This window comes from Delphinus delphis, chromosome 5, assembly GCF_949987515.2.
Source record: "Delphinus delphis chromosome 5, mDelDel1.2, whole genome shotgun sequence".
Classification (NCBI taxonomy): Eukaryota; Metazoa; Chordata; class Mammalia; order Artiodactyla; family Delphinidae; genus Delphinus; species Delphinus delphis.
The window spans coordinates 105594418-105621156 of record NC_082687.1 but is presented as its reverse complement, the minus strand read 5'-3'; the positions used below and the strand labels follow the sequence as shown (position 1 = coordinate 105621156).

The window sequence follows — 26739 nt, the reverse complement described above, 5'->3', positions numbered from 1 at the left end:
TTGTATTTTCAGGACCCAGATCTATGCTCATTACAGCACAGGTGCTAAATAAATGCTTGCGATTTAGTGACTTGAAATTGTTACTTTTCCGCAGCATGAAAATGGTTAAAGAACTGCAATAACTTAATGGCCAGTAGAGGGCGATAAAGTTAATTTAAAGAAATTTGTAGGGTCCAGTTTAAACCCATCTTCAGTCCCAGTTCTAGCCTGGAAAGGCTTTTCTCCAGAGTAGTCTCATTTAGCCTCCTGTTTCACTTTAATTCAGTTGTACCACATTAGACCCCCCTTTCTGCCCCCCCCCCCCCCGCAATAGAGTATATAAAAGGGAAGGATCAGACTGGTTGGTGTGTGTTGATTTATACACCATAGCTCTCTCTGCTTGGTTAATTCTTAGCTTAATCAAGACCATTTGACAATGGATAACCTTTAGAGGTGAAAAACCACAATAGAACCACTGGGTAAGATGTGGAGTAGGGAGGACATTTTGGCTTTCAGCTTCATTCGGTAGAAAACTGGAGATACAGTAAGATACTAATTCCATTTAAAAGAACTGAAATACATGTTCATATTTATGTGTATAAATAAGATCAGAAAAAAATGCAAACTATGGTTTTTAATTCATGGTTAGCAAGGAATTAATACATGGAATAGTAAGGGTTTTTATATTATTCATGCTTTCTTATATTTTTTTTCAGATTTTTTTTTTTTTTTTGGCCGTACACACAGCTTGCGGGATCTCAGTTCTCCGACCAGGGATTGAACCCGGGCCACAGGGCTGAAAGCCCGGAACCCTAACCAGTAGGCCACCAGGGAACTCCCTTTTTCAGATTTTTATAGTGAATAGATATTTCTCCCAGATTAAAAACAATTACATTAGGTAGCACTTCCCACCAACAATTTAGAGATGAGGAAGGAAGACATGACTAACTTTCCTGAAACTAACTTTAACAGGGCCTGACTTGGCTTTGCCAATCTCTCCTCCTTCCCCACAGCGAGTTTGGGGGATGGCAAGGGCCATTCAGAGGGTCATGGGACATCCCACTAACTTCATTATTCCACGTGCTCCTGTGACCATGGTGACACAGGCTGTTTCACATATTACTTGACCTAGGTGGGAGCAGGCAAGTAACAACAGCTTTAAGAGGGGCTTTTCTTCTACATTTCATTTTTTGATATTGCATTTTTCTATCTCTACAGAGCCCCGTATCTTTCCCATGTTATTTTTAGTCATCCTTGCAGGGAAAAAAACCAAGTCAATCAGGGTTTCTGGCATGTCAGCTTTTCATGAAGAGAACACAAAGTAGAGCTCCCAGCAAGCCTCATAAAACATAGGATTTATGGGAGACCTTTCATCTACATCCAGTTAAAATGTTCCCTGCTAGGTGACTGAGAGTGCATGGAAATCATTTGAAAGGCCTTACTTTTTTTTTTTTTTTTTTTTTTTTGCGGTACGCGGGCCTCTCACTGTTGTGGCCTCTCCCGTTGCGGAGCACAGGCTCCGGATGCGCAGGCTCAGCGGCCATGGCTCACGGGCCCAGCCGCTCCGCGGCATGTGGGATCTTCCCGGACCGGGACACGAACCCGTGTCCCCTGCATGGGCAGGCGGACTCTCAACCACTGCGCCCCCAGGGAAGCCCGAAAAGGCCTTACTTTAAGGACTGAATACAGAGGCTCAAATGTTGCTTCGGTTCCTCTTCCTTTTCATAGGACTCCAGTACACTGTGCGCTTCATCGTGGTGATAGCAGTAGATTTTATAAATATCTTCCAGTGGCCCTTTTATCTGCAAGAATACTTTTCCTGATAAATGCAAAACAAAGGCAAGATGACATCAAGTCAGACCAAACTGGCACTTCACATATTTATTTTGTGACAACATTGATTAGTGTTAAAAAGTTGGATGAGCCCCATTTTATACCTAGATTGTTGAGGGGGGACAACAACCTAGTGGATGACGCTGAGGGACCTTCTTTCCTCCCTTTTCTTCCTTTTTTTCTTTCCACCCTCCTCCTTCCCTTCTCCCTTTTTCATTCCTTCCCTCCTGTCTTTTATAAAACAAAGGATAATGAGCTTAATGGAGGTGGGCAAGAAAAGAAAGCTGGTTTTCTTAGATTATGCCCTTGGTTAGTGTGCAGGGTTCTGGAGTAAACAAAGATAAACAAAGAAAAACAAAGGGCATTGCTCACTACCTGGTTCTATGCGGGTAAGTCATCACCCACTGCAATTGCCCACCCTGAGAGGAATTCAGGATGAAAAACAGGATGAGGCACTCGTCGCTTTGGATAAACAGACACTCAGATGGTTGGGTGTATATCTCAGGAAGCCTTTCAATCACCCCAGATTCTTACATCTTCCCATACAGAGAAAAGCACTAAAATCATTAACTTGGGATATCTGTTCTTTGTGACTAGCAGTAATCTTTCAGCAAGATGTATGTTTGATTGCATGTATTTCCTAGTCCAAAAAGTCATATATAAACTGGCTTCTCCTCCACCTCTTTGGAGTCGTTTCCTCAGAGCCACTGACAGGTCGTCTCCTTATAGCCCTCACTAAGTCCCTGAATAAAACTTAAACTCACAAATCTTACACTGTGGGTTTTTCTTTGACACCAGTTAAAGGCTATACTTTAGAATCAGTCTGTCTGGGTTCAGGTCAGGCTGTGCTACAGACTTGGACAGATTATGACTTGGACAAGTTAGTTTTTGCTCTCTGAACCTGTTTCCTCATCTATAAAATGTGGACAGTAATAGATCCAATTGCACAGCGTCATTATAATATTAAAGAGGTAGGGTATGTAAAGTTCAGATTATAGTACATACGTAGTAAATGCTCAAAATGGAGCAGTTATTGTCAATTTGTTAGAGGCATGAAGAATGAAATTTTGGGTTCTAGGTAAATTATTTTTCGCTATTTATTTTACTAACATTTCCTGAGTTAGTCTGAAAGGCAAGCAGTGGATTTGAGGGAAATAAAATATTTTCTTTTATGTGATAATAGAAAGAACTGGTCATTATTCCTTTTAAAAATCAATTGCATAATACTATGAACCAGTGTTATGACCGTTCATAAAGCAACCTGGGCTAATTATGTCCAGGTATTTAAGGAATCCTTTTTGATATATGATAAAATTGGGTCTATAACTGATGACTCAAGTACATATTGGAGAATAGTTTGATTTAATCACCACTTCATCACATAAAAATGCATCCACTCTTCAACCCAGAACGTGTTAAGATGATTTGGGAGACACAGAAGAAATATGTGGTAGATCTGCTCCTAAAAACATTGCCAGTTTGGGGTTGATAATGATTTGGGACTGAACTGATTGGAAGTGATAATGGACCTGCTAATCTGGGTCTATTATAGTAACAAGTCATTCTTCCTACAGATATAGAAGTGTACTTTATATTTTCAACAAGTTTTGCATATATTAACTGCCTAACTCCTGATACATATGAGGAGATAAGAGGTTATTTATCCATATTAAATAAGGATGGACAAATCTGACTTTAAAACAAAGAAATTATTTTTCCAAAGTCCTGTCAGGAGATGGAGAGCCAGGATTAGAGGCCATATTCTCCTCATTTTTCCCTTAGATTTTAGCCCTTCCCACATCAGAGTTCTGCTGGACCCTGGACACAGTGATGCAGTTGCCTGGAACACTGGACTCAGAATCAGAAATCACTGTCATTTAGGATTTGTGAAGCAACTTCGGGAATGACTGTTTTTTTTTTTTTTTAGGAGTTGTAATAAATTTGGAGATCTTTAAAGGTAGAAATTATATTTTAATTTGGCTTTCAATGAGTGATCTTTTTGCGGTACGTGGGCCTCTCACTGTTGTGGCCTCTCCCGCCGCGGAGCACAGGCTCCGGACGCGCAGGCTCAGCGGCCTCACGGGCCCAGTCGCTCCGCAGCATGTGGGATCCTCCCGGACTGGGGCACGAACCTGGGCCCCCTGCCTCGGCAGTCGGACTCCCAACCTCTGCGCCACCAGGGAAGCCCCGGGAATGACTTTAAAAAAAAATTCTTTGAGCCTCAAATCTCTCATTTGTAAAATGGAAGTAATAGTTACATTTGAGATGAATTTGAGAATTAAATGAAATGTGGACGTTAAATCTCCTGGCACTGACAAGTTCCTCTATAAATGTCACTTACTTTCTAATGCTGCTCTACTATCTCCAGATTTGTAACACTAGTACTTTTATTTTTTCTTTTCTTTTGCTGTACGTGGGCCTCTCACTGTTGTGGCCTCTCCCGTTGCGGAGCACAGGCTCCGGGTGCACAGGCTCAGCGGCCATGGCTCACGGGCACAGCCGCTCCGTGGCATGTGGGATCCTCCCGGACCGGGGAACGAACCCGCGTCCCCTGCACAGGCAGGCGGACTCCCAACCACTGCGCCACCAGGGAAGCCCCTATTTTTTCATTTTTTAAAATTTATTTTTAAAGATTTTTTTTTTATGTGGACCATTTTTAAAGTTTTTATTGAATTTGTTACAATATTGCTTCTGTTTGGCTTTTCAGCCACAAGGCATGTGGGATCCTAGCTTCCCGACAAGGGATTGAACCCACAACCCCACGTTGGAAGGCCAAGTCTTAACCACTGGACTGCCAGGGAAGCCCCATTAAATTTTTATTGGAGTATAGTTGATTTACAGTGTTGTCTAATTTTCAGGTGTACAGCTAAGTGAATCAGTTATATATATATATATATATATATATATATATATATATATATATATATATATATATCTCCATCCATTATTTTTCAGATTCTTTTCCCGTATAGGTTTTTACAGAATATTGAGTATAGTTCCCTGTGTTATACAGTAGGTCCTTGTTAGTCATCTATTTTATATATAGCAGTGTGTATGTGTTAATCCCAATCTCCTAATTTATCACTTCCCCCCACGTTTCCCTTTGGTAACCATAAATTTCATTTCGCCATCTGTGAGTCTGTTTCTGTTTTGTAAGTAAGTTCATTAGTATCATTTTTTATTAGATTCCACATGTAAGTGATATCATATGATATTTGTCTTTCTCTGTCTGACTTACTTCATTTAGTATGATAATCTCTAGGTCTATCCATGTTGCTGCAAATGGCATTATTTCATTCTTTTTTAAGGCTGAATAATATTCCTTTGTATATATGTACCACATCTTCTTTATCCATTCATACATTGATGGACATTTGGGTTGTTTCCATGTCTTGGCTATTGTAAGTAGTGCCACAGTGAACATTGGGGTGCATGTATCTTTTCTAATTATAGTTTTCTCTGGATATATCCCCAGGAGTGGGATTGCTAGAGCATATGGTAGTTCTATATTTAGTTTTTTAAGAAATCGTCATACTGTTCTCCATAGTGGCTGCACCAATTTACATTTCCACCAGTAGTGTACGAGAGTCCCCTTTTCTCCACACCCTCTCCAGCATTTACTGTTTGTAGATTTTTTGATGATGGGCATCCTGACCAGTGTGAGGTGATACCTCACTGTAGTTTTGATTTGCATTTCTCTAATAATTAGTGAAGTTGAGCATCTTTCATGTGCTTTTTGGCCATCTGTCTTCTTTGGAGAAATGTCTACTCACATCTGCCCATTTTTTGATTAGGTTGTTTGTTTTTATGATATTGAACTGCCTGAGCTGTTTGTATATTTTGGAGATTAATCCCTTGTCAGTTGCTTCATTTGCAAATATTTTATCCCATTCTGTGGGTTGTCTTTTTGTTTTGTTTATGGTTTCCTTTGCTGTGCAAAATCTTTTCAGTTAAATTAGGTTCCATTTGTTTATTTTTATTTTCATTAAAACACTGGTATTGGGCTTCCCTGGTGGCGCAGTGGTTGAGAGTCCGCCTGCCAATTCAGGGGACGTGGGTTCGTGCCCCGATCCGGGAGGATCCCACGTGCTGCGGAGCGGCTGGTCCCCGTGAGCCATGGCCGCTGGGCCTGTGTGTCCGGAGCCTGTGCTCCACAACGGGAGAGGCCATGGCAGTGAGAGGCCCGCGTACTGCAAAAAAACCAACCAAACAAAAAAAAACTAGTATTTTTAAAGTATTACATTATTTTCTAATTTCCATCCAGCCAATAAAAGATGTTTCTTTCCTTTCATTTATGGGATTTCTCTGTGATTAAAGTTAGACTCTGTGTGTGTGTGTGTGTGTGTGTGTGTGTGTGTGTGTGTGTGTTTTGCTTGGTTGGTTTTTGTTTTAGTGCTTTTTTGGACTTGTAAGGAAACGCAGTGACTGTGAAAATTTTTGGAACTGAAGGGATAAGGGATTCTTGTTAGGTTCCTGGAATTTTACTGAATTGATCCTTCTGCCAGTGGAGGTCTTACAGATTCACTCTTCACGACAGTTAGCAACACAAATAGTAAGAAAGAGAGTAGTTACAAGAGGAGAAAATAAAATAGGACAGTGGCTAAATTTAGGGTTGGGCGTAAGAGGAGGTGAGCCTCCCAGTCACAGAGACAGGTAGCAAACAGGAGCGAGGGCTTTGGCTGGGCAAGGGAGTCAAGGCTCAGATGAGCTCAGCAGCATGTCAGGAAGAGAGGATCTGAATACCCGCAGCCCAACATGGGATGAAATTATAAATATGTGTGTTCACTACAAAGCAGCTCAGAGTAGAGACAAAGGATGAAAGAGGTCTGGACAACCTCATAAATCCACAGTAGGATCAAGTCAGATAGTCAAAACACAAAGGACAAAGGCATTTATTTTGCATATAATGAAAACATTAATTGTAAATTCCCTTATATTTTCTTTAACAGAAGTGGTCTAGTTTGAAAGAATTTATAGCTCTCTCCTGAACCACAGAGTTGAATTTTTTTACTCTTTTCCAAGTAAAATTCTGTTGGGCCTCTAATAACAATGATTAAAGTTAAAAGATATTTAAGCACTCTAATTGAAAGTCATTTATTCACCCAGAGGCCAAGTATAATACTGGGGGGCAGAATATTTGATTCCCCTCCCAGCCCTACCAATGTATGCTGCTTCATAATAGTGCAGATGAAGCGATATGTCTTGCAGCAAAAAAAAAAAAAAAAAAAAAAAATTATTCTGTTTCCACGGTAACGTAACTCTCGGCTGCATTTCTTCAGTGGTGAAGGACAACTGTTCTGTCTACTGTATGTGGGTTTGAAAGAATGATTAGGATTGGAGAAGGGACTGAGCCAAGACCAGCTAAGGTAATTTCCCTTCTGGCTGCCTGTCACAAAATCACCAGAATCCTCTGAAATAAATCTAACTATCATGTGCTTCTTTTTCAAAATTCTACAACCCAAGACTTTCTGCATTGGCTTCTCCCCAGGATAACTGCCATACAAAAGGAGGGGAAAAAAAGTGCACCTTTTCAAATGCCCTCAGTTACGTCCTTTAAAAACAGCTTCCAGGGATATTGAACACCTTTTATGTCCTGGCATCTAATGTAAACTGTCACTAATATAAACATATATGTGTTCCTCTTCTTGGCCCACCTCTACTTTACTTGCAGACCCTCATGTCCATCCCCAAGGTGTACCATACCAAGTGATAGGCTTCTATATTATTCTGACCCAACTACAAGATGAACTTCCCCTACAGGTAAGTAAGCCAGAGTGAAACCAACAATATCCAAGAGATCTCCCTGCAGTAGGCCTTGTTTAGGAAAATGGCATAAAAGGGAGTGAAGAAATTATAGTCTTTATTTAGTTCAGCCTTATTTGATAACTATTTAATGAGTGACTATTATGCACTGAGTACTTTGGTAAGTACTGCAGACACAAAGAACCAACACTTCCCTCAGGTGACTTATGGAGGCCAGTAAGGGAGAGAGAAGAGTAAATTCTCATTTCCCATGCTATGTGAAAAGTATGACAGTAGCTATAAAACACAGAGGGTGATCCATTCTGCTCTTGAGAAACTTTGAGCTCTTTCCATAACAGTCTGCCCTTGAAATAGGAGTTATGAGTGAGTGCAAAAGTACAGAGATGCATGGAGGGAGCAGGTTCTGCTCAAAAACTGCAAGTGGTCTCCGATGGCTGGCTGGTGCCACACCTGGGGGGAGGTTTCAGAAGAGGCCATATAGGTGAGTAGGGGCCAGATCATGAAAGACCTTGTGTATAATTAAGAAGCCGGAACTTTAGCCTGAAGGTGATGGAGAAGCGCTGATGGATTTTAGGCAGCAGATTAATATGATTAGATTGTATTTTAGAAAGTTTACTCTGGGGTTAATCATATGAATGATGGAATTTGGGGGAGGAGTTAGGGAGACTGGAAAAGAGAAACCAGTTGAAAGGCTTCTATAATAATGTAAGAAATAAATAATGAGGACTAAAACAGAAAGTTACGGCAGTCAAGAGAGAGTACTCTAAAATCAACTGCCTGGTTTCAGATTCTGGTTTTACCGTTTGCTGTTGTGACATTTGGGAAAATTACCTGATTTCTCTTTTCCTTAATTTCTTCATCCAAAATATGGAATAATCATAATGGTAGGGTTGTTTGCAGATTAAATGAGTTAAAATATGTAATGTAGTTATATCAGAAGGTGGCATGTGCAAATTCTCATTAGATGTTAGTTTTAACCACTAAAGCAAAAGCAGGGAGGAAGGAGAAGAGAGAGAGAAAAAAAATAAGGACATTGAACATGTGAAAGATGAAGAGGATAACTCCAGGTATATCTCAGGAATTCAGTTTCAGTAAACATGTGGATAGACAATGAGGACAAAATAGAGTGTTTTAGTGGGAAGACAAAGAGTTTAATTTTAGATGTACTGAGTTTGTCACCCATAGTATATTCGAGTGGAGGGCCCTTCATGAAATTGGATATATGAGTCTGGGATTCAGGAAAAAAAAAAAGATCTGGAAGAGAGATGTAGGTATGTAAAACCTGAGTAGTAGAAACCATGAATTTGATATGGTCATGCAAGAAAGTCCATGGAGTGAGAAGAGAAGAGGGCATGAGGACCAAACGCTGGGAATACTAACACTCAGGGGAGCCTAGCAGAAAAAGAGTCTGCAGAAAAGTTTGAGAAGTTACAACCAGAGAGAAAGGAGAAAAAACTAGGGTGGGTGTCAGCAAAGCCAAGGATAAAATAGTGAGAAATACTGCAGAGAGAGTGAACAAGTTTGTGAGTGACAGAGCCTGTTATTGTCCCCCAGTATCAGTACTCCCCCTTTTCTATAACGATGAATTTTGGGCTGCCCCAAATAAAAACTACATTTCCCAGCCTCCCTTGTAATAGTAGTGGCCATGCAATTAAAGTCCACCAATGTGATATATGGAGAAGTGTCCTATGACGATATCCAGGAAATTTCTTTATGACGTAGCTAGCTCATCCTTTACCCCTTCTTCTCCATACTTTCATTTGTTCTGCTACCTGGAACTTGAATACTACCTTGTCCATGAAGGTAAGGCTGAGTGGAGCTGTGAGCCAGAAGAAGCTTATATCCCAGAGAACTTTGTGGAGCAGAGTTGCCATTCAGGCCTAAAATACATGCCTTTATTTACTTTTTTATTTTTTAAATGCCAAATCTATTTATTGAAAACCACAACAATAGAACAGAATAATTTCTAGCTAAAGGAAAGGGAAAAAAGCAAAGATGCCTGTTCTTAAGTATTAAATCTTATCTTCATGAGTTATTTATGTTGGTTTGCTTGTTTTTTAAAAATTTTATTGAAGTATAGTTGATTTACAATTTTGTTTAATTTCTGTTGTACAGAAAAGTGACTCAGTTATACATATATATTCTTTTTCATATTTTTTTCATTATGGTTTATCACAGGATATTGAATATAGTTCCCTGTGCTATACAGTAGGACTTTGTTTTTTACCCATCCTGTATATAATAGTTTGCATTTGCTAATCCCAAAGCCTTTAGACTTTTACCTAATAGAGAAATAAATATCTATATTATTTAAGGTAGTAAAGTTTTGTTTTGTTTCCTGTTTATCCCAGCTGAACTTTATTCTAATCAATAGTTTTTCTCTTCTCCTGTAAAAAAAAAATATATATATATATATATTTTTTTTGAGAGATACCAGTTGAAGGCCCTCCTCTTTACCATAAAATTTTATTCAAAAATTCTATGAAAATATTAAATGAACTGTTGCATATGAAGAGTATTATGAACTGAATGTTTGTTTCCCCCATAAAATTCATATGTTGAAGCTTTAACCCCAAATGTGATGGTATTTGGAGGTGGAGACTTTGGGAGGTAATTAGATATATATGGGGTCATGGGAGGGGGACCCTATGATGGAATTAGTGCCGTTTTAAGAAGAGGGAGCTTTCTGTATCTGCCATATGAGGATACAGTGAGAAGGCAACTAGCAAGAGAGCTCTCATCAGGAAACACATCTGCTGCCATCTTGATCTTGGACTTCCAGACTCCAGAACTGTAAGAAATAAATGTCTGTTGTCTATAAGCTACTCAGTCTTTGGTAATTTTTAATGGCAGTCCAAACTGACTAAGACAAAGGGTTTAAAGTAAGAAGTTACTTGTTTTAGCAAGAAAAAATATGTAATAAATTCAACTCTAAAAACCAACTACAACGATGGTAAAAGAGAATTTTAGTTAAAATCTTAAGCAGTCAAAGGGTACAAACTTCCAGTTATAAATAAGCACTAGGGATGTAATGTACAACATGATAAATATGATTAACACTGTTGTATGTTATATATAAAAGTTGTTAAGAAAGTCCTGTCAGGAATAAAGACGCAGACATAGAGAACGGACTTGAGGACACGAGGAAGGGGGAAGGGTAAGCTGGGATGAAGTGAGAGAGTGGCATGGTCATGTATACACTATCAAATGTAAAACAGATAGCTAGTGGGAAGCAGCCACATAGCACGGGGAGATCAACTCTGTGCTTTGTGACCACCTAGAGGTGTTGGATAGGGAGGGTGGGAGGGAGACGCAAGAGGGAGGAAATATGGGGATATATGTATATGTATAGCTGATTCACTTTGTTATACAGCAGAAACTAACACACCATTGTAAAGTAATTATACGCCAATAAAGATGTTAAAAAAAAAAGTCCTGAGTTCTCATCACAAGGAAAAATTTTTTCTATTTCTTTAATTTTACATTTATATAAGATGATGGATGTTCTCTAAACCTATTGTGATACTTCACGATGTAAGTAAATCAAATCAGTATGCAGTACACCTTAAACTTATACTGTGCTATATGCCAATTATGTCTCAATAAAACTGGAAGAAAATATTCTCAAGCATCAATTATGATCTAAGATCTATCCCAAAGAAACTTCTGTAGTTCTAAGTAAAACTTGATTGTCAAGACAGAGCATTCAGAACACAGAGAAGGGGGTGGGATGACTCTGAGGACAGAGGGTAGGTATGACCCACTCCGGGGAAAGAGGGTCTGAGATCTGGGCAGTGAGCCTCTGGCTGTCGCCTCCCTGAGTGAGGGAATATGCCATCCCTAAGTGAAAGAGCTTTCCTGGCAGCTTTCACCCAGACTGACTAGGAGAGCTCCCCATGGTCTGCCTCTCCTCCTTGGATGGGAGCCCAGCCTTCTTGGATGGGACTAAACAAGGCAGCAGCTCAGCCAGCCAAAATGCCAGATCATGTACATGTTTTCTTCCTTTCATTCTTAGCCTCCTTCTGTTCTCCAGGGGAGGGCAACATGAGGAGGGATGTGAGAAGAAAGAGGTTGGAAGAGTAAATGCTGCTTACAGAAGCCACTATCCTTTGCCTTTAGTCTCATTTAGTTCCTGCCTCACTTGGGGATAACACTGGCTACTAAGGGGTACTCAAGGGACCCTGGTTAGGGTTATGAAATTCAAACCAAACCCAGGTGCCAAGTGGAACATGCTGCCATGGGATTAAAACAAGCATGTCTCCTGAGTATCAATTTTATGAAGATATTTGAAGCAAAATTATTTTCATGTGAAAAAATAGAATGGAAAATTTATGTGAATTCTTAAGACAAAACAAGACTCCAAATTATTTCATGCCTGTGGCTGGGGCTTTGGGTCACAACTCCACGTTCCCTGAGGCTCATGATATTTCTCTTTTGGCTTCAGGAATCTTTCGGTAAAAAATTTTCAGACGTACTGCAGTAAGATAAATTCAGAAAAATGTGTTCATTGGATTTGACATTTCTGAGGTCTCTGATGACATGCTAACAGCAATTTCAGAGAAGTGGTTTTAGGAGGGAATGGTATGAGACCAATAAGGGTAGCTCGACCATAAAAAAAAAAAAGAGAGAGAGAGAAAGGAAGGGAGCCAAAGTGAACTGTGGGGTCCTGTCCCATGACCACTGCTGTGTCTAGTGCCAGGGAGGAAAAAGTCATAATTGTGGTGGGGTCTCTCAAAGGAGAGGCCATTCCATCACTGAGGCACTACCCACCCAGCACATTGGGAGTAGCGGGTGGCCTGGCACCTGGGCAGGACAACCTGGGGAGCATTAGTGGGTGGTAGAGATGGACAATGTATAATACGTAATAAGACCTGTATTAGGAAGAGCTGGGGTCCCCTTCTGTGTCCAGAATTAGTGATGCTATTTGGAGAAAATCAGGCTCTTACCTTTTTCATCTGAACAATGAGGTGGTTGGATTGGTTGCTCTTTAAATACTAGTCCGGTGCTAACATTCAAGAGTAAAGCTGTTTATCTTGATGGTAACTCGTGGTCTCTTCAGGAATGTTTTTGAGTTCCTGGATACTTTAACTTCAGGTGGGAATCTTTATAACAACCAGCACATTAAGAAAGCATTCGGGGCTTCCCTGGTGGCACAGTGGCTGGGAACCTGCCTGCCAATGCAGGAGACACGGGTTCGAGCCCTGGTCCGGGAAGATCCCACATGCCGTGGAGCGGCTAGGTCCGTGCGCCACAACTACTGAGCCTGCGCTCTGGAGCCCGCGAGCCGCAACTACTGAAGCCCACGCACCGTAACAAGAGAAGCCACCACAATGAGAAGCCCGCTCACCACAAAGAAGAGTGGCTCCTGCTCGCCGCAACTAGAGAAAGCCCGCGCACAGCAACCGACCCAATGCAACCAAAAATAAATAATAAATTAATAATTAAAAAAAAAGAAAGCATTGGTTCTCTGAGAGTTGAAAGTTAAAAGGTTTCCGCTGGCTAGATTGGAAAAAGGTACAATAACTTTTCACTCCCCAAGATTTACAATGCTGAGGACCCCGTTCTTAGACCAACTCATGACACCCCATTTATCCACCTTAGTAAGAACATCTCTTAAGAATGCTTGCCTCTACCAGTTGCTCTACACTACCTACCAGCCTCTGGAAATGGCATGGGAAAAACCACAGGCAGACCCGGTAACAACAAGAACAACGACAATTTCTGCGATCCCTCGGCATGCCAGCCAGTGTCCTGGATACATATCACTGTCTCTGTCATTCATTTCATTCATTCAGGAAGTAATTATTGAGGACACTATTCTAGATGCTGGTGATACAACAGTAACAAAACAGACAAGAATACCCCCCGGCCATTGGAGCTTGTGTCTTAGAGGTGTACACCCTCTGTCTCACCCTTCTGTCATGGAGGGCTGACCATCCCCACTGGAAAAATGAACAAATGAATCTGCCTTCTGTTGCCAGTTGCTTATCCATTCTTCCATCTTCCAAACTAATACAATTTGGACCAGCAATGCACCCAGTTAAAACTACTGACCTTTCCCCCCGTCTCTGGCAGTTAGAGGTGGTCGAGTGTGTGTGTGTGTGTGTGTGTGTGTGTGTGTGTGAGAGAGAGAGAGAGAGAGAGAGAGAGAGCGAGAGCGAGAGCGAGAAATGGAATAATGTGTGTGTAAAATGAAATCATGAGATATAGGTAGAAGCCACTGGGAAAGATTTCTATTCCCCCAAAATGAAAAAAGCCTCAGGAGGAGGTGGTTTTGCTCTCATTACCAGCAGGAAGCACGCTTGGCAGTGGACTAACCGTCTTGAGGCCATGAAGCCAAACACCACAAGTTAAGTACTAGGAAGGAAGAAGCTGGAAGAAACCAGTAAGCAGCTGTCTCAGTCCTGGACTATTGAGTGATGGATTTCTTGTTATGTGAGAGAAAAAGTCCTCTTTTGGTTAAGTCCTTTTGGTGAAGTTCCTATTCGAGGCAGGCAAGGGCAATCCTCACGGATCCAAGTGACCTGCCCCAGCCACGGAGGTAGCGGTGGCAGAGCCAGCGTTAGGGTGCAGATCGGTCAGCCTCCAAAGGCCGAGCTCTTGCTGGGCTCTTGTGCACCCTGAAGTTCTGCATTCCTGCTAACGACTTCTCCTTCTGGCTTCCTAGCAATTGGGAAAAATGTTCAGGGAGTCGCAGAACTCTCACACTCACAAGGATTCTTTCTTTCTTTTTATTTCTGGTCTTTTCGTGTATTCTGTGCAGTGTCTGACTTTTCCCAGCTCCATTCAAATCTGACTGCACAGCTCAGCCACTGACCCCGAGGAGCCAGCTCCACATCCTAGAACTTCACTTCCTCCTCAGGGAACAGCACTGTAGAACTTGTTACTAAGCCGCCCTGGTTTTCTTTTTATCACAAGAAATCTGTCCTAGGAGTGCTGGGACCCAACTTGACCTCCCTCAGGAGACTGGAGGTCCAACCTTCAAATTGTATCCTGGTGACTTCCTTCTGCTGAATTTTCCTTTCCTGTGTGGATTTGTGTATACTTGACCTTGAACCCCTCACCTTTCTTTCTATCATGTTTTCTAAAGCTGACAGCTTTCCTGTTACTGCCAATATTTGGAATAAAATGCCCTGACCTTTCACTGCTGTGTCTGAGTCTCCCTGCTGCTGGCCTCATCCATTCCAGTGAGCAGGTGTGAAGCTTCCACCCCGCCCTCGCTGGTCAGGATGAAGGAGGCCAAGCCAATTGGTGTCCTGTGTAAAACACACACACACACACACACACACACACACACACACACACACACGTGTGTACAATATAACAATACTAGAACAGTGATTCAGGTGAGCTACTTTGTGGCATCTCCCACATGGCATAATTGTCAGTGACTAATCTCTTTTCACAATCTCTTTTCACAAAATCACCACTAAAGGCACAGATTCCTGCTTCAGGGACATACAAGAGACACTGCTTTAGGAGAACAAAGGACTGCCACGGAACAACAGTGCATCACCCACTCCACCTTCAAGGAACAGAAAGCTCTAAATTGTCTTTGTCTCCAAGGATAAACTCACCCTGAGGAAAAAGCATGTGAGAAACTAATTTCTGTACCTTAAGCTTCTTCCTGTTCTGGTTCTCTTCACAGTGTGTGTGAGGTAAGCAGGTAAAGTAGACTTAAACATATTCATAACTCAGTCTTTTTAAAATACTTTGAAACATTGTAACATTGTTGCAAATGCCTAGAGGAGGACACAAGCCCCATTTTAGTTCTCTATCACTATGTAACAAACCACCCTAAAATTTAGTGCGTTATAACAACAACCATTTTTATTTTCTCTCATGATTCGGTGGGTTGGTTGGTATCACCTCAGTGGTTCTGCTGTGCTTGATGTTTGCTGGGGCTGCAGTCATTCAGGGCTTAACTGGCTGAACGGTCTGAGATGGCTCATTCCCTAGTCTGGTGCCTTGGAAGGGACAGCTAGAAGGCTGGCTCAGCTCGTAGGCTGGGACAGAGGGACCACTTTCTCACTAGGTGGTCTCAGGTCTAATCTCTTTCCATGTGATATTCCAGCAGAGTAGCTGGATTTCTTAAATGGCAGGCTCCCCAAATCAAAAAAAGTAAAAATGTCCGGCTTTCTTAAGGCTTAGGCCCAGTCACTGGCACAGTGTTTCTTCCACTACGTTGTATTATTTGGTGAGTGTCAGGGCCAGTCCAGAGTCATTATGGGACTAGACTACGTGGCAGCATGAATGCCAGGAGGCAGGGTCCATTGAGGGCCGTCTACTGCAATTGCTGTTCACTTTGTCAAATGTGGAGATGATACTTGATATCTCAAATCACCTTCCATAAGAGAAAACATGTCACCATATTAGATAGATGAATCATCAAGATGCACACACATCGGGAACACCTAGAAACCACACACGTCCGTGAACCTGATTTGTTTGAAAAACATGATCAGGACCTCTAAAAAAATTCACATGTTATTCAATTATTACATACATAAGAAATCCAAGTTTGATAATGGATGGGTACATTTAATATTATCAGGATAATAAGTTAGTAATACCATGTGTTGGATACTAGGGATGGGCACTGGCTATCATCATTTATACATGATTTTATTTAATCTTCATAAATGCTCTGTGGGGTACGTATTATTGCCTCAGATTTCAAGATGAGGAACTGAAGTTCAGTGAGGCTTTGTAACTTGCCTAAGATCACACGTTTAACAGCCGATGAACCAGGATGTACACTAAATCAACCTGAGACTGAAGCCTGTGTGCTCTTAAACTCTACAGTGTCATCTTACTTGTTTTGTTCTTTCTCACTATTCTATTGTTACAAAATGATCTTCAGTTTAAGTGGAAACAAGAGCCACTTCTCACACTCCCATCTCTAATGTCTTAAAACCCATTTCCTATCTAGGCAGCCTGCCTAAATCAAGATTTTAAAATCCAGTTTCTATCTTGGCATGATAGTCTAGACAATTCCCCAGAGCTCTCAGACATATGCCTCTGTGCTTAAACTTGAGCCTCGACCAAACCCCAAGGTTTTTATTGAGTAAAATTCTCCTCCTGGCTGATCTAGGTATCAGGAAAGTTTCCCCATTGGCACTAGAACTGTGAATCACAAACTCATTCGTGCCATCTAAGGACGAAAAAATGGAACACCTGTGCTTTTCATTTTGTGGCAACATGATTTTGGCAATCTTACCCCAAATCAGTTTACCTTATGAAATGTAAGATGAACGATTTAGTGATGGAAAATTGCCAGTGAACTCCATTGATACGGCTACCCTGTATGGGTCATGGATATACCCCCTTGTCACTATGCTCCAGCCACATTGAATTGCTTTCCTTTATAAGAGCTTCCCACACTCTCCTGTCTTGAGGCCTCTGTGCCATTTGTCATTTGGGAAGTCTTTTGCTCAAATCTCCACCTTTTAAAATCTTTCAAGTCCAAGTTCAAAAGTCACCTTCCAAATCAAGTTTTTCTTCATCATCTGAGTTGAAGTAATTAATCTCTTCTCTGTGAATCTGTATTAGTTAGCTATTGCTACAGAAAAAAACAAAACAAAACATCCCCCCTCCAAAAAAACCTTAAAGGCTTAAAACAACACTGTTTATTTGCTCACGATTCTCCAGGTTGATAATTTGAGTAGAGCACAGCTGGGATACTTTGTCTCCATGTGGTGTTAAAGGGGTTTTATTGATACGTTTGTAGTCTGTAGCATGAGGCCAGCTGGCTGAGGAGGGCCTTACTCGCGTGTCCAAGGCCTTGACTGTGTTGTTTGGGATGACTGGGTAGTTTGAGCTTTCTCTCTCCCTGAGCAGAGAGTGTCTGTCACAAGGCTGTTGTAGAACAACATTTTGCTACATTTTATTGCTCAAAGCAAGTCATGAGGCTAGGCCAGATATAAAGGGTAGGGAAATTAAAATATGCCTCCAACTTTTTCAAATATGGCCTTGCTGGCTTAATTTTTTCCATAAATTTTCTACAGTCTTCCTCAATATTGCAATTTATAATTAGAAACTTGAAATTGTGAGCACCTTCAATTGCGTTTTCTCTGCAAGCCGTAATAATTTAAATGTTTTAGATTAATTTTTGCTTATAAGAAAGTTGCAAAAATAGCACCGATAGTTTCCAAATATCCTTCACTCGTCTTCCCCAGTGTTAACATCTTACATCACCATAGGACAATTGTCAGCAAAAGGAAATGAACTTGCTGTAATACTACTAACTAAACTGAACACCTTGCTTGCATTTTGACACTAATGTTCTTTTACTGTTCTAGAATCTACTCAGGCTCCCACTTGCATTTATTTGTTACTCCTCCTTAGTCTTCTGCAGTCGTTAAGAGTTCCTCAGTCTTGCCTTGTCTTTAATGACCTTGGCATTTTACAACAGTGTTGGTCAGTTATTTTGTTGAGTGTCCCTCACTTGAGTTTGCTGCTGTCTAAGGTTTTCTCATGACTGGACACAAGAGCACATATTTTGGACAAAAGTACCACAGGTAAGATGTGTCCCCCTCAGTGCATTGTATCACAAGGTTCATGATGTTAATGTGTGTTATTTCCTGATACTACTGATCTTTATCACTCACTTGGTTAAGGTAGTCTTTGCCTGGTTTCTCACTGAAAAGTTACCATCTTTCCCTTTGAGGTTAAAGCTTACTTAGGAGACACTTTGAAACTATGAAAATAAATTTCTCATCAAACTTTCATCCACTAAATCTAGCATCAATCAGTGGATTCTTCTGTAACAATTATGACTATATTGTTCACCTAATGGTAATTTTCTATTTTCTTCTATATTTATTCATTGAAATTTACTGTAAGGAAGAGCTTTCCTTTCTCCTCATTTATTTATATCTGTATGGACTCTATCTTATTCTATGGGCTAAAATCCAATACTAGCATTATTTATTTGGCTGCTCAAATATATAAACCATAATACTTTTAATTGTGAAAATACTCTCCTCCTAGGACAGAGACACCTAATAAGCTCAGAGAAAATTCTACCAAATGGAAGATATTAAAATTCTGATTATATATCTCTCTATATTAAAATGTATAAATATTTGAGCTTAAATATTTTCAAAGCTATTGTCTTCTTGCCTCCATTTTGATTTTTCCTTTCTTTCTTTTTACAAAATAAAGCTCATCAAATAAGTTGTTTCTATTTATGATTTTTGAATATTTTTCCAAATATTGTAAAATCTGGTACAGGGTATAACTTTATCCTATTAAACAGGAGCTCTGTCTAAAGCGTCCTTACATAAGTCAAGTCTTCCAAAATACAATTTAAAAATTTCAAAATTAAATCTTTTACACAATATGAACTCTCATTGTTTAATTATTTTTTAGCAAATTCCTTGTTTTCATAGGGATAAATTTCAGTGTCTTCCCATCTGCAGTTTTGTTTTCAATAATTGCAATTATAAAGACTAAAAAGCTGAAGTTACTTTTCTGTCTGTTTGTTGAATATCTTAACTAAAGACTTCTAGCTGATTTTGAGCAAAATGCAATTTCTAAAAGCTGATTAGTGACCAACACCAAAAAAAGTGTGCATATCCTCTAAATATGATATACAGTTCACTCTAAGTTTTGTATATGTAAAACTATGTGTGGATTTTGAGTACATTTGAATTAATAGAATATCACGGTGTTATTACATATGTACCACAGTCAATCCCAAGCACATTTCTGCTCCATAGATTTGTCACTTTAGTAAAAGCATTCTTTTACTGTGATGCTCCACGAAAATATGTATTCATATTATAATTTGCATTCATAAATTTAATTTTTAAAGTTATAGTAGCATTTACAATACAGTCAGAAAATTCACCTTTGACACAATAAACTTCCAAAAGCTTTTCTTTGATTCTGTGAATTGGATTAAACATTTTGACTCAGAATTGGAATTAATTGATTTTCTGTTTAATTCATCTGCTCACACTATTATAAAACTGTCATAATTTAACTGTTTGCAAAATCTTCTGCTAATGGTGTCAACTCATTAATAGCCATTGCTCACAGGCCCAAGGAAACTTGGAATTAAAAATGAGAGAAATTAACTTAGGTTAACTGTCATTTGACGCAAGTGAAGCCATGCTGCATGGAATGATATGTACTTGGGCTTAAAGATATAGGTCAGATTTCAACAAGTAGGTTCATGTTGGGAAGAAGGTTCCAAGTGGAAGTAGCAGCATGAACAAAAGCATGGACAGCAAATGCCAAATGCCAAGTACAATCGGTCCTCCATATCCACAGGTTTCCAATCCATGGATTCAACCAACCTCAGATAGAAAATATTCAGAAAAAAAAATCCAGAAAGTTCCAAAAGGCAAAACTTGAATTTTCAGGCACCAGCAACTATTTATATAGCGTTTACATTGTGTTAGGTATTATAAGTAATCTATAGATGATTTAAAGTATACGGGAGGTTTGCATAGATTATATGCAAATACCTCACCATTTTATATAAGGGACTTGAGTATCCGAGGATTTTGGTACCCAAGAAGGTCCTAGAACCGATCCCTGTGGATACAGAGGGACTACTGTATGTTTTAAAATAATGAGCATGGTTTTTTAAGAATAATGACTAACTTTTGAGGTAGATGTTGCTACTTCTTCCGCAGATTTCTGTCTTCTGATTGTCTTATGGGTCAATGACAGCATTAATGACCCCCTGTGAATGGTATTTTGTGTGTTATATGTTGACCAACTTTCTTGAGAAATAAAAAATCAATACTTAATTTTTATTAAATGTGCATACATTAAACCCTTACTTTTGAAAGGGTTTATTGCAAAATAAGATAAGCATAACCAGACAATAAAAAGGTGATAGAGTTATATCATACAATAAATAACCAAACTGCTGTAGCAACAGCATCCACATACTCTGTAGCAGGACAGTTCAGCCTCCACTTCCCACATGTATTTCACTTGCACTTAATCTTTAATTCCCTACATGTCCCACTAAACCCATTGACTGTCACCCTTGTGGCTTCCTGCCTCCCACTGGTCATGGCATGGGCCACCCAGCATGGGTCATAACATAACTAGCTGCTGTACTGTGGACAGCAGGATTTGTAGCATCAAATACATCTCCCACCACCATCAAAACAGGAAGCAACTAGCTGTTGCTACCTGCTCAAGCCCAAAGTCATCATTTTATCAGCCAGTACCCTGTATGCCGTACTTCTAAGGAAGATGCAAGTACTGTTGAGACTGGAAAGGTTGGGAAAGGAGAGATGGGCTCTCTTTCAGAGGTTACCATGTGAGAACTCTGGCCATTGAACCTGCCTCTTACTCTCTGCTAAGAGAGGGCATGTCAGAAATTGAAGTACGATATAGAGGTCTTACCAAATCTCTTGTGATGCAACTATTAATAATGATCCTCCTCTAAAAAGGAGAAAATCCAGGACAAATGCTAAACTGGACTGAATGCGTGAATAGGCTAAAACCAGAATGTTCTAGGCAAATCAGGATACGTGACTCCTTAAACCTGGAATTGCTTTTGACTCCAGCAAATACAACCAACCCCTACATTTTGTTTGTGCTTTTTTCTACGTTTCTCTTGAGTCTGACCCCATTTTTTATTCTCATTTTATCCACCTCAGCCTAGATGCTTGTTACCACATGGCTAAATTATCTATAATAACATATTTACTCATTTTCTCCTTCCACTCATTCTCTTCATACCTTCCATAGTTTCCTTTCTCCAAAAACTTTTGTGTCTCATTACCTCCTTGCTGAAAAATTTTTTAATGGCTTCTCATTACCTGCAGAGTAATTTCCAAACTTGGATTCCAGGTATGGTCTGTCCCTATTCTATACTTACAGATTCATTTCTCACTCCTCCCTTACATGAGTCCTTCACTCCAGCTTGACTTGGTCACTCACCATTTCCTAAACGCTTGGCACTTCCTGTCCATGGTTTTGTTCATGCTGTTACTTCTACTTAGTCTTCCCAATCTGAACCTCACTTGCTGAAATCTGACCTACACTTTAAGCCCAAGTAACACCTTTAAGAATTCTTCTCTGATTCCCCATCTAGAAGTAGTCTCTTTATCCCCTGAAGTTCTGCAGTAGTGTAGAAAATACTCTGATGATGTATTAAACAAGTGTCTTCAATTCAAGAGGCTATTTGCAGGACTTCCCTCGTGGTCCAGTGGTTAAGACTCCATGCTCCCAACGCAGGGGACATGGGTTTGATCCCTGGTCGGGGAACTAGATCCCACATGCTGCAACTAAAGATCCTGCATCCCGCAACTAAGACCCGAGCAGCCAAATAAATAAATTAAAAAAAAAAAAAAAAAAAGAGGCTATTTGCAAACTTTTGGAGGAAACGTGATCTCTTTCATCTTTTAATCCCTAGTAATGTCACACAACATCTTAATTATTGCACACGCTGCTGCTTGATAACTATTCACTGAGTGAATAAATAAATGAATGGCCAATGAATCCACACTAGAGTGATAATGAAGAGTCCTTCCTTTAGAAATTATTTTTGCAATTTTTTGGAAACTATATAAGTCAGCTTGAGCTATCATAACAAAATAACATAGATTGAGTGGCTTAAGCAACAGACATTTATTTATCACAGTTCTGGAGACTGGGAAGTCCAAGATCAAGGTGCCAGCAGATTCAGTTCCTGGTGAGGACTTCCTTCCCGGCTTGCAGACAGCTGCCTTCCTGAGTCCTTACATGGTGGAGAGGGAACTCTGGTATCTCTTTCTCTCTTTATAAGGACACTAATTCCATCATGGATCAACCCCCTCATGACTTCATCTAAATAAAAAGTACCTCCCTAAGGTCTCACCTCCTAATACCATCATGTCAGGTGTTAGAGCTTTAACATATGAATTTAAGGGGAACACAAACATTTAGTACATAATCATAAGAAATGACTGAACTTAAACCTGTCAGTGGGAGAATCTCTTTGAGTGGGCTGGCCTTTGGGCATGTAAAATACTACAAATAGCCAGGTTGTTTCACCTTTGTATAAGATCAGCTTTGCTTATTAAACTTTGGGTCTTCCTTCAATATGAAACAAAATCAATTTCATGCCATTTTTATACTCTGATTCCCATTAACAAACAAATACGTAATGAGGATGAATAAAGATATAAGGTGTAAATGTGTGTTTGTGTCTCTGTGCGTCTCAAAGAAAGGATCCACATCAAACCGATAACAGTGGTTACTTAAGGGGATGTTAGTCGCATCGGAGGGGTGAATTAGATGCTGTGTACTCCAGAACTGTTTTAATACTTTGTAATGAGCATATATTGCGTATTATGTGTGAAATAGAAAAATGATGACAACACATTTTAAAGAATTCTTAGCCTCCATGGCACTGTGTCTGTGATATCTTGGTTGAGGCAGCTGCCTTCAAATTCAGAACACAGTATTCCTTTTGAAGCTCCCAAGAATCATTGCACATACCCAGCTATTCACTGGGTGAATAAATAAATAAATGGCCAATGAATGGAGAAAATGGAGAGAACAAAAGTTTGACCCAACACTTTTCCAGTAATTTCTTTATATTTTTTTCAAAATCTTTTCAGAGTGAGAAAATAATCTATGACTGTCTAGAAACATATTTGGAAAGCAAATAATACAGAGAAAAAAGGAAAAGCATGGAAAAAGTAGTTGTTAAGTGTTTGAACGATCGTATAAACTTTCCATGCAAAACAAATTACAATCCAAAAATCAATGGATTCCTAATCATAAGATGAATAAGAGACATTGTGACTAAAATCAGTAAAGCTATTAAAGTATTTAAATGTTTAATTCTTTAAGAATCAAGTGTTAGCCATAAAAGCAAATGAGAGAACATCTGGAAGGCCAAGAGCTTGAAAGATTGAAAATTAAAAAGCAAATGGTGTGCTTAGTGCTACTGAGGGACTTCAGCAAATGGGTATAAACTCATCTGAAAATAAATACAGAGTTTGTATAATTACAATGAGCCTGAAGATGGGTTTAGCATTTATATATCTCCTGGGAAGTTTGGTGAGTCAGAAACATAAAACCAAAGCAACGGGAGGCCATTAAAATATTATTTCCTGTCGTATTGGAGAACTCAAGAAGAGAATAAACATACCGATTACTTGCATGGCCGGTTCCACGTCTGTCGTGGCCTCTTCCAACAATGACAGCAGCTTGGCTGATATCCGATGCACCGATTCAATGTTGCTAAACAAGCTATCCACGTCCAGCTGATCAATCTGAAGAAACACAAACACTGAGCACCAGCTGATGGAGAGAGATGCACAGTATTTAGGATGTTTTCTCCTGCTAAACCGTAAGCGTTTTATATGCCAGCCCATGCTGTTTCCATCAACCGTTTCTGTAAACATTCTTATTTGGGATTTCCAGAGGAAATGTGCACTTTTTCATGCAAGAAGTTGGATGGTGCATCTGTTGTTACCTCCCTCTTTTTCTTTATTTTGACTAAGTTTTAATGAGTTGAGTGTACATCTACATATTCCTGTAAGAACCACAGTGTGAAGAAGATTTGGGCTCCCTAATTGGTATTTTATTAACCGCCCTCTATGAGGGTATGTACTAGTGCATGTGCATTTAGAACGCCTTACTGCTTATACAGCAGAAGTCAGAACTTACTCTATGTAAGTGACTATTTTCAAAGCTGTTTTAAAACCACAGATGTTCTCAAAGTGATGACAAGTAGATTTGCTGAGTTGTTTCCTGCTTTGTTTTTTTCTGAAAGAAATGTGAATGGAAATCTTCACCAAACGTATTCTACTAATTAAAGATACATCATATTTGATAACTTGATGCATACCCTCAAAAACCAGTGTAATCATTCCTAGATCTTATAGCTGGTGTTTATAATAACTTATTCATTCACCCATCTTCACTAAATAATTCCTGAAGTCCTTCTAGGTACCAGGAATTGTAGTAGAGACCAAACCTGTCACAGGCATTGGATGATTTGTAGAGGGTTGGCCAATGATCCGAAGCCATCCAAGAAGAGTATGATGAGCTATGTGCCCAGATTTTGCTGGATCTCACTCAAACTCTTTCTCCTGAGTATAAGTCAGATCTCCTTTCATAATCAAACAGTGTCTAGTGGGTCATGAACAGCTTGGTCCAGGCTCCACTGGGTTGCCACAGGGGATATGAGCAGGTGCCTTTTATTCATGACTTATTGTGCATGAGGTCGTAGGTGGGTAACCACGTCATCAATAATCGTCATGGAGAAGCTTCAGAGATGAAAAGCAGAGTTACTGGTCCAAAACGAGGTTGGCAAAATTAGGGGTGAGAGAGAGACAGGGAGTTCAGCTAAAGATCAGAAAAAAGGAACCAAGAAATTAAGGGAAGTTGGGCACAAGGTATATAGGATAAGAGACAGACCTGGAAGAATTCTAGAGCTGAAGGCCAACAACTGCAGCTTCTTTTTTTTAGGCTCTCAGCTCGGTCTATTTAGGAGTGGGGGAGTGTTGTGGTCCGAATGCTTGGAAAAGAATTTCCACACATAAGGCAAAATGTAAAGAAGATAGAATTTATTAGAGGGAAGGGTCGCTGCTGGAACAGCGGGCCGACTTCCTAGTAGTCTGGGAGAGTCCAGCCCGAACATGTGCTATTGATCACTTTTTATAGCCAGAAAACAGAAGAATGGTCCGAGGTGAAAATTTCGACTGATTGGTCGAGGCACATATACCTTCCTTCTATAGGGTTGGAGTGGGACAGGACATATGCCTTTCCTTATTTGGGACAGGTCCCGTTGCCCAGGTGGGCGTCGCCCAGGCGGGCACAGGGATTTCGTAACCGTTGTCCTTTGTCCTTGAAGCACCATTGTCCTTGGAGCACCACAGGGCGGAGGCAGGCTGCTCGTTATTTTTTTATCCCGTCCTTTTTTGACATTGACCCCATTCTTGAGGTCGTTCCCAATACTGGACATGGCTATCATTTTGATCGGGGTGTTCTGTTATTCAACATGGAAGCAATATGTCACATTGTACCTTGTTTAAAATTTTGTGACTGTGTCAGTTGTTTCCTATGCAATATAGTCTGGCTGGATATATGTCCTTCAACCATCTTGGGAAATTCCTCACCTTCCTGTCATCCGTCTGGTTCTCAAGAAAACTCCGAACTTTATTTGTAATCAAATTCTGTGTGATTGTATGTAGTGGGTTTATTTATAGGACTACACAACTTTTTTGTTCAGTTTTTTAAATGTATTCTGAAATTATCTATATATTCATATTTCATTAGTAATAATGAAATCATTATTAGCTCTTAGGGTCTTTAACCCAGTATCTCACAAAATGTTTCTTTGTTAAGCACTCATTCGAACAGGATAGGGCACACATGGCTCTTCTGCCTAAAGTCTATGGATTTTCAAGACTTCTAATTTCTGTATGAGTAAGTATGTTTAGTATTATAGATACAAAATATCTAAAAGGCAGATAACAGTTATATGGCTCTTTTTGTTTATCATAATTTTAAATGGCTCAAATGCCACATATCTCTGAGCACCACTGATTTAACACATTATTTTCTTTATGTATTGGGTATTAATTAAATCACAAAGGCATAACTTTGCATAGTGCAAAATATGTTTTACAAAAGTTTTGTATGAGTCAAATTTTTCTAGATTGATTTATTTTAGATGTGCTAGTTTGATATTTTTTTAAAATCATATTTTGAAATGAATCCTTCTAAAGTATAAAATTTCATCCCTAATTTACTGGCTTTGTAAGCGAGTAGTTCATATAGTATACCCTATTATTATTTCATTTTGTTGTGGAATCTTCATTCTGAGGAACTTACAGTGCTTCATATTTATTATATCATATACAATTCCATCTTCTGTGTAAAATATGAACCCGTTTGAAGATAGGGAAACTCATGCAGAGTGAAGAGAGGTACCATGCCCCAAATTATGAAGGTCAAGACAGAGCTGGAGCTGGAAACTGACCGTTTAGTCCTATGTCATAGTCCATTACCAGCAATAACTAATAATAGAATACTTTGCCATCTTTGTTTGGATTTTTTAGTGTGTTCCTGAGTTTTTCGCTAGGTTGTCAGTTCTACGATTTATTTCTCAAGGTCAGAATACTGTATAGTTGTCTAATTTATATTTTAAATTCATTTAGCAAGGATCTAATTCTGTATTCTATCTATAAT

The 26739-nt window shown here is 39.6% G+C and overlaps 1 protein-coding gene across 1 annotated transcript in view; it reads right to left on the bottom strand.

The window, feature by feature from the left end:
- Positions 1-1646: 1646 nt before the first annotated feature.
- The window catches only part of LOC138414076 (rho guanine nucleotide exchange factor 38-like), a 100321-nt gene continuing 75228 nt past the window's right edge, over positions 1647-26739 (bottom strand). The window contains exons 3-4 of the mRNA XM_069540661.1: positions 23690-23813; positions 1647-1798 (exon numbers count right to left, since the gene is read on the bottom strand). Coding sequence (XP_069396762.1) covers positions 1647-1798; positions 23690-23813 — 276 coding nt within the window. The remainder of the gene's footprint in view (positions 1799-23689; positions 23814-26739) is intronic.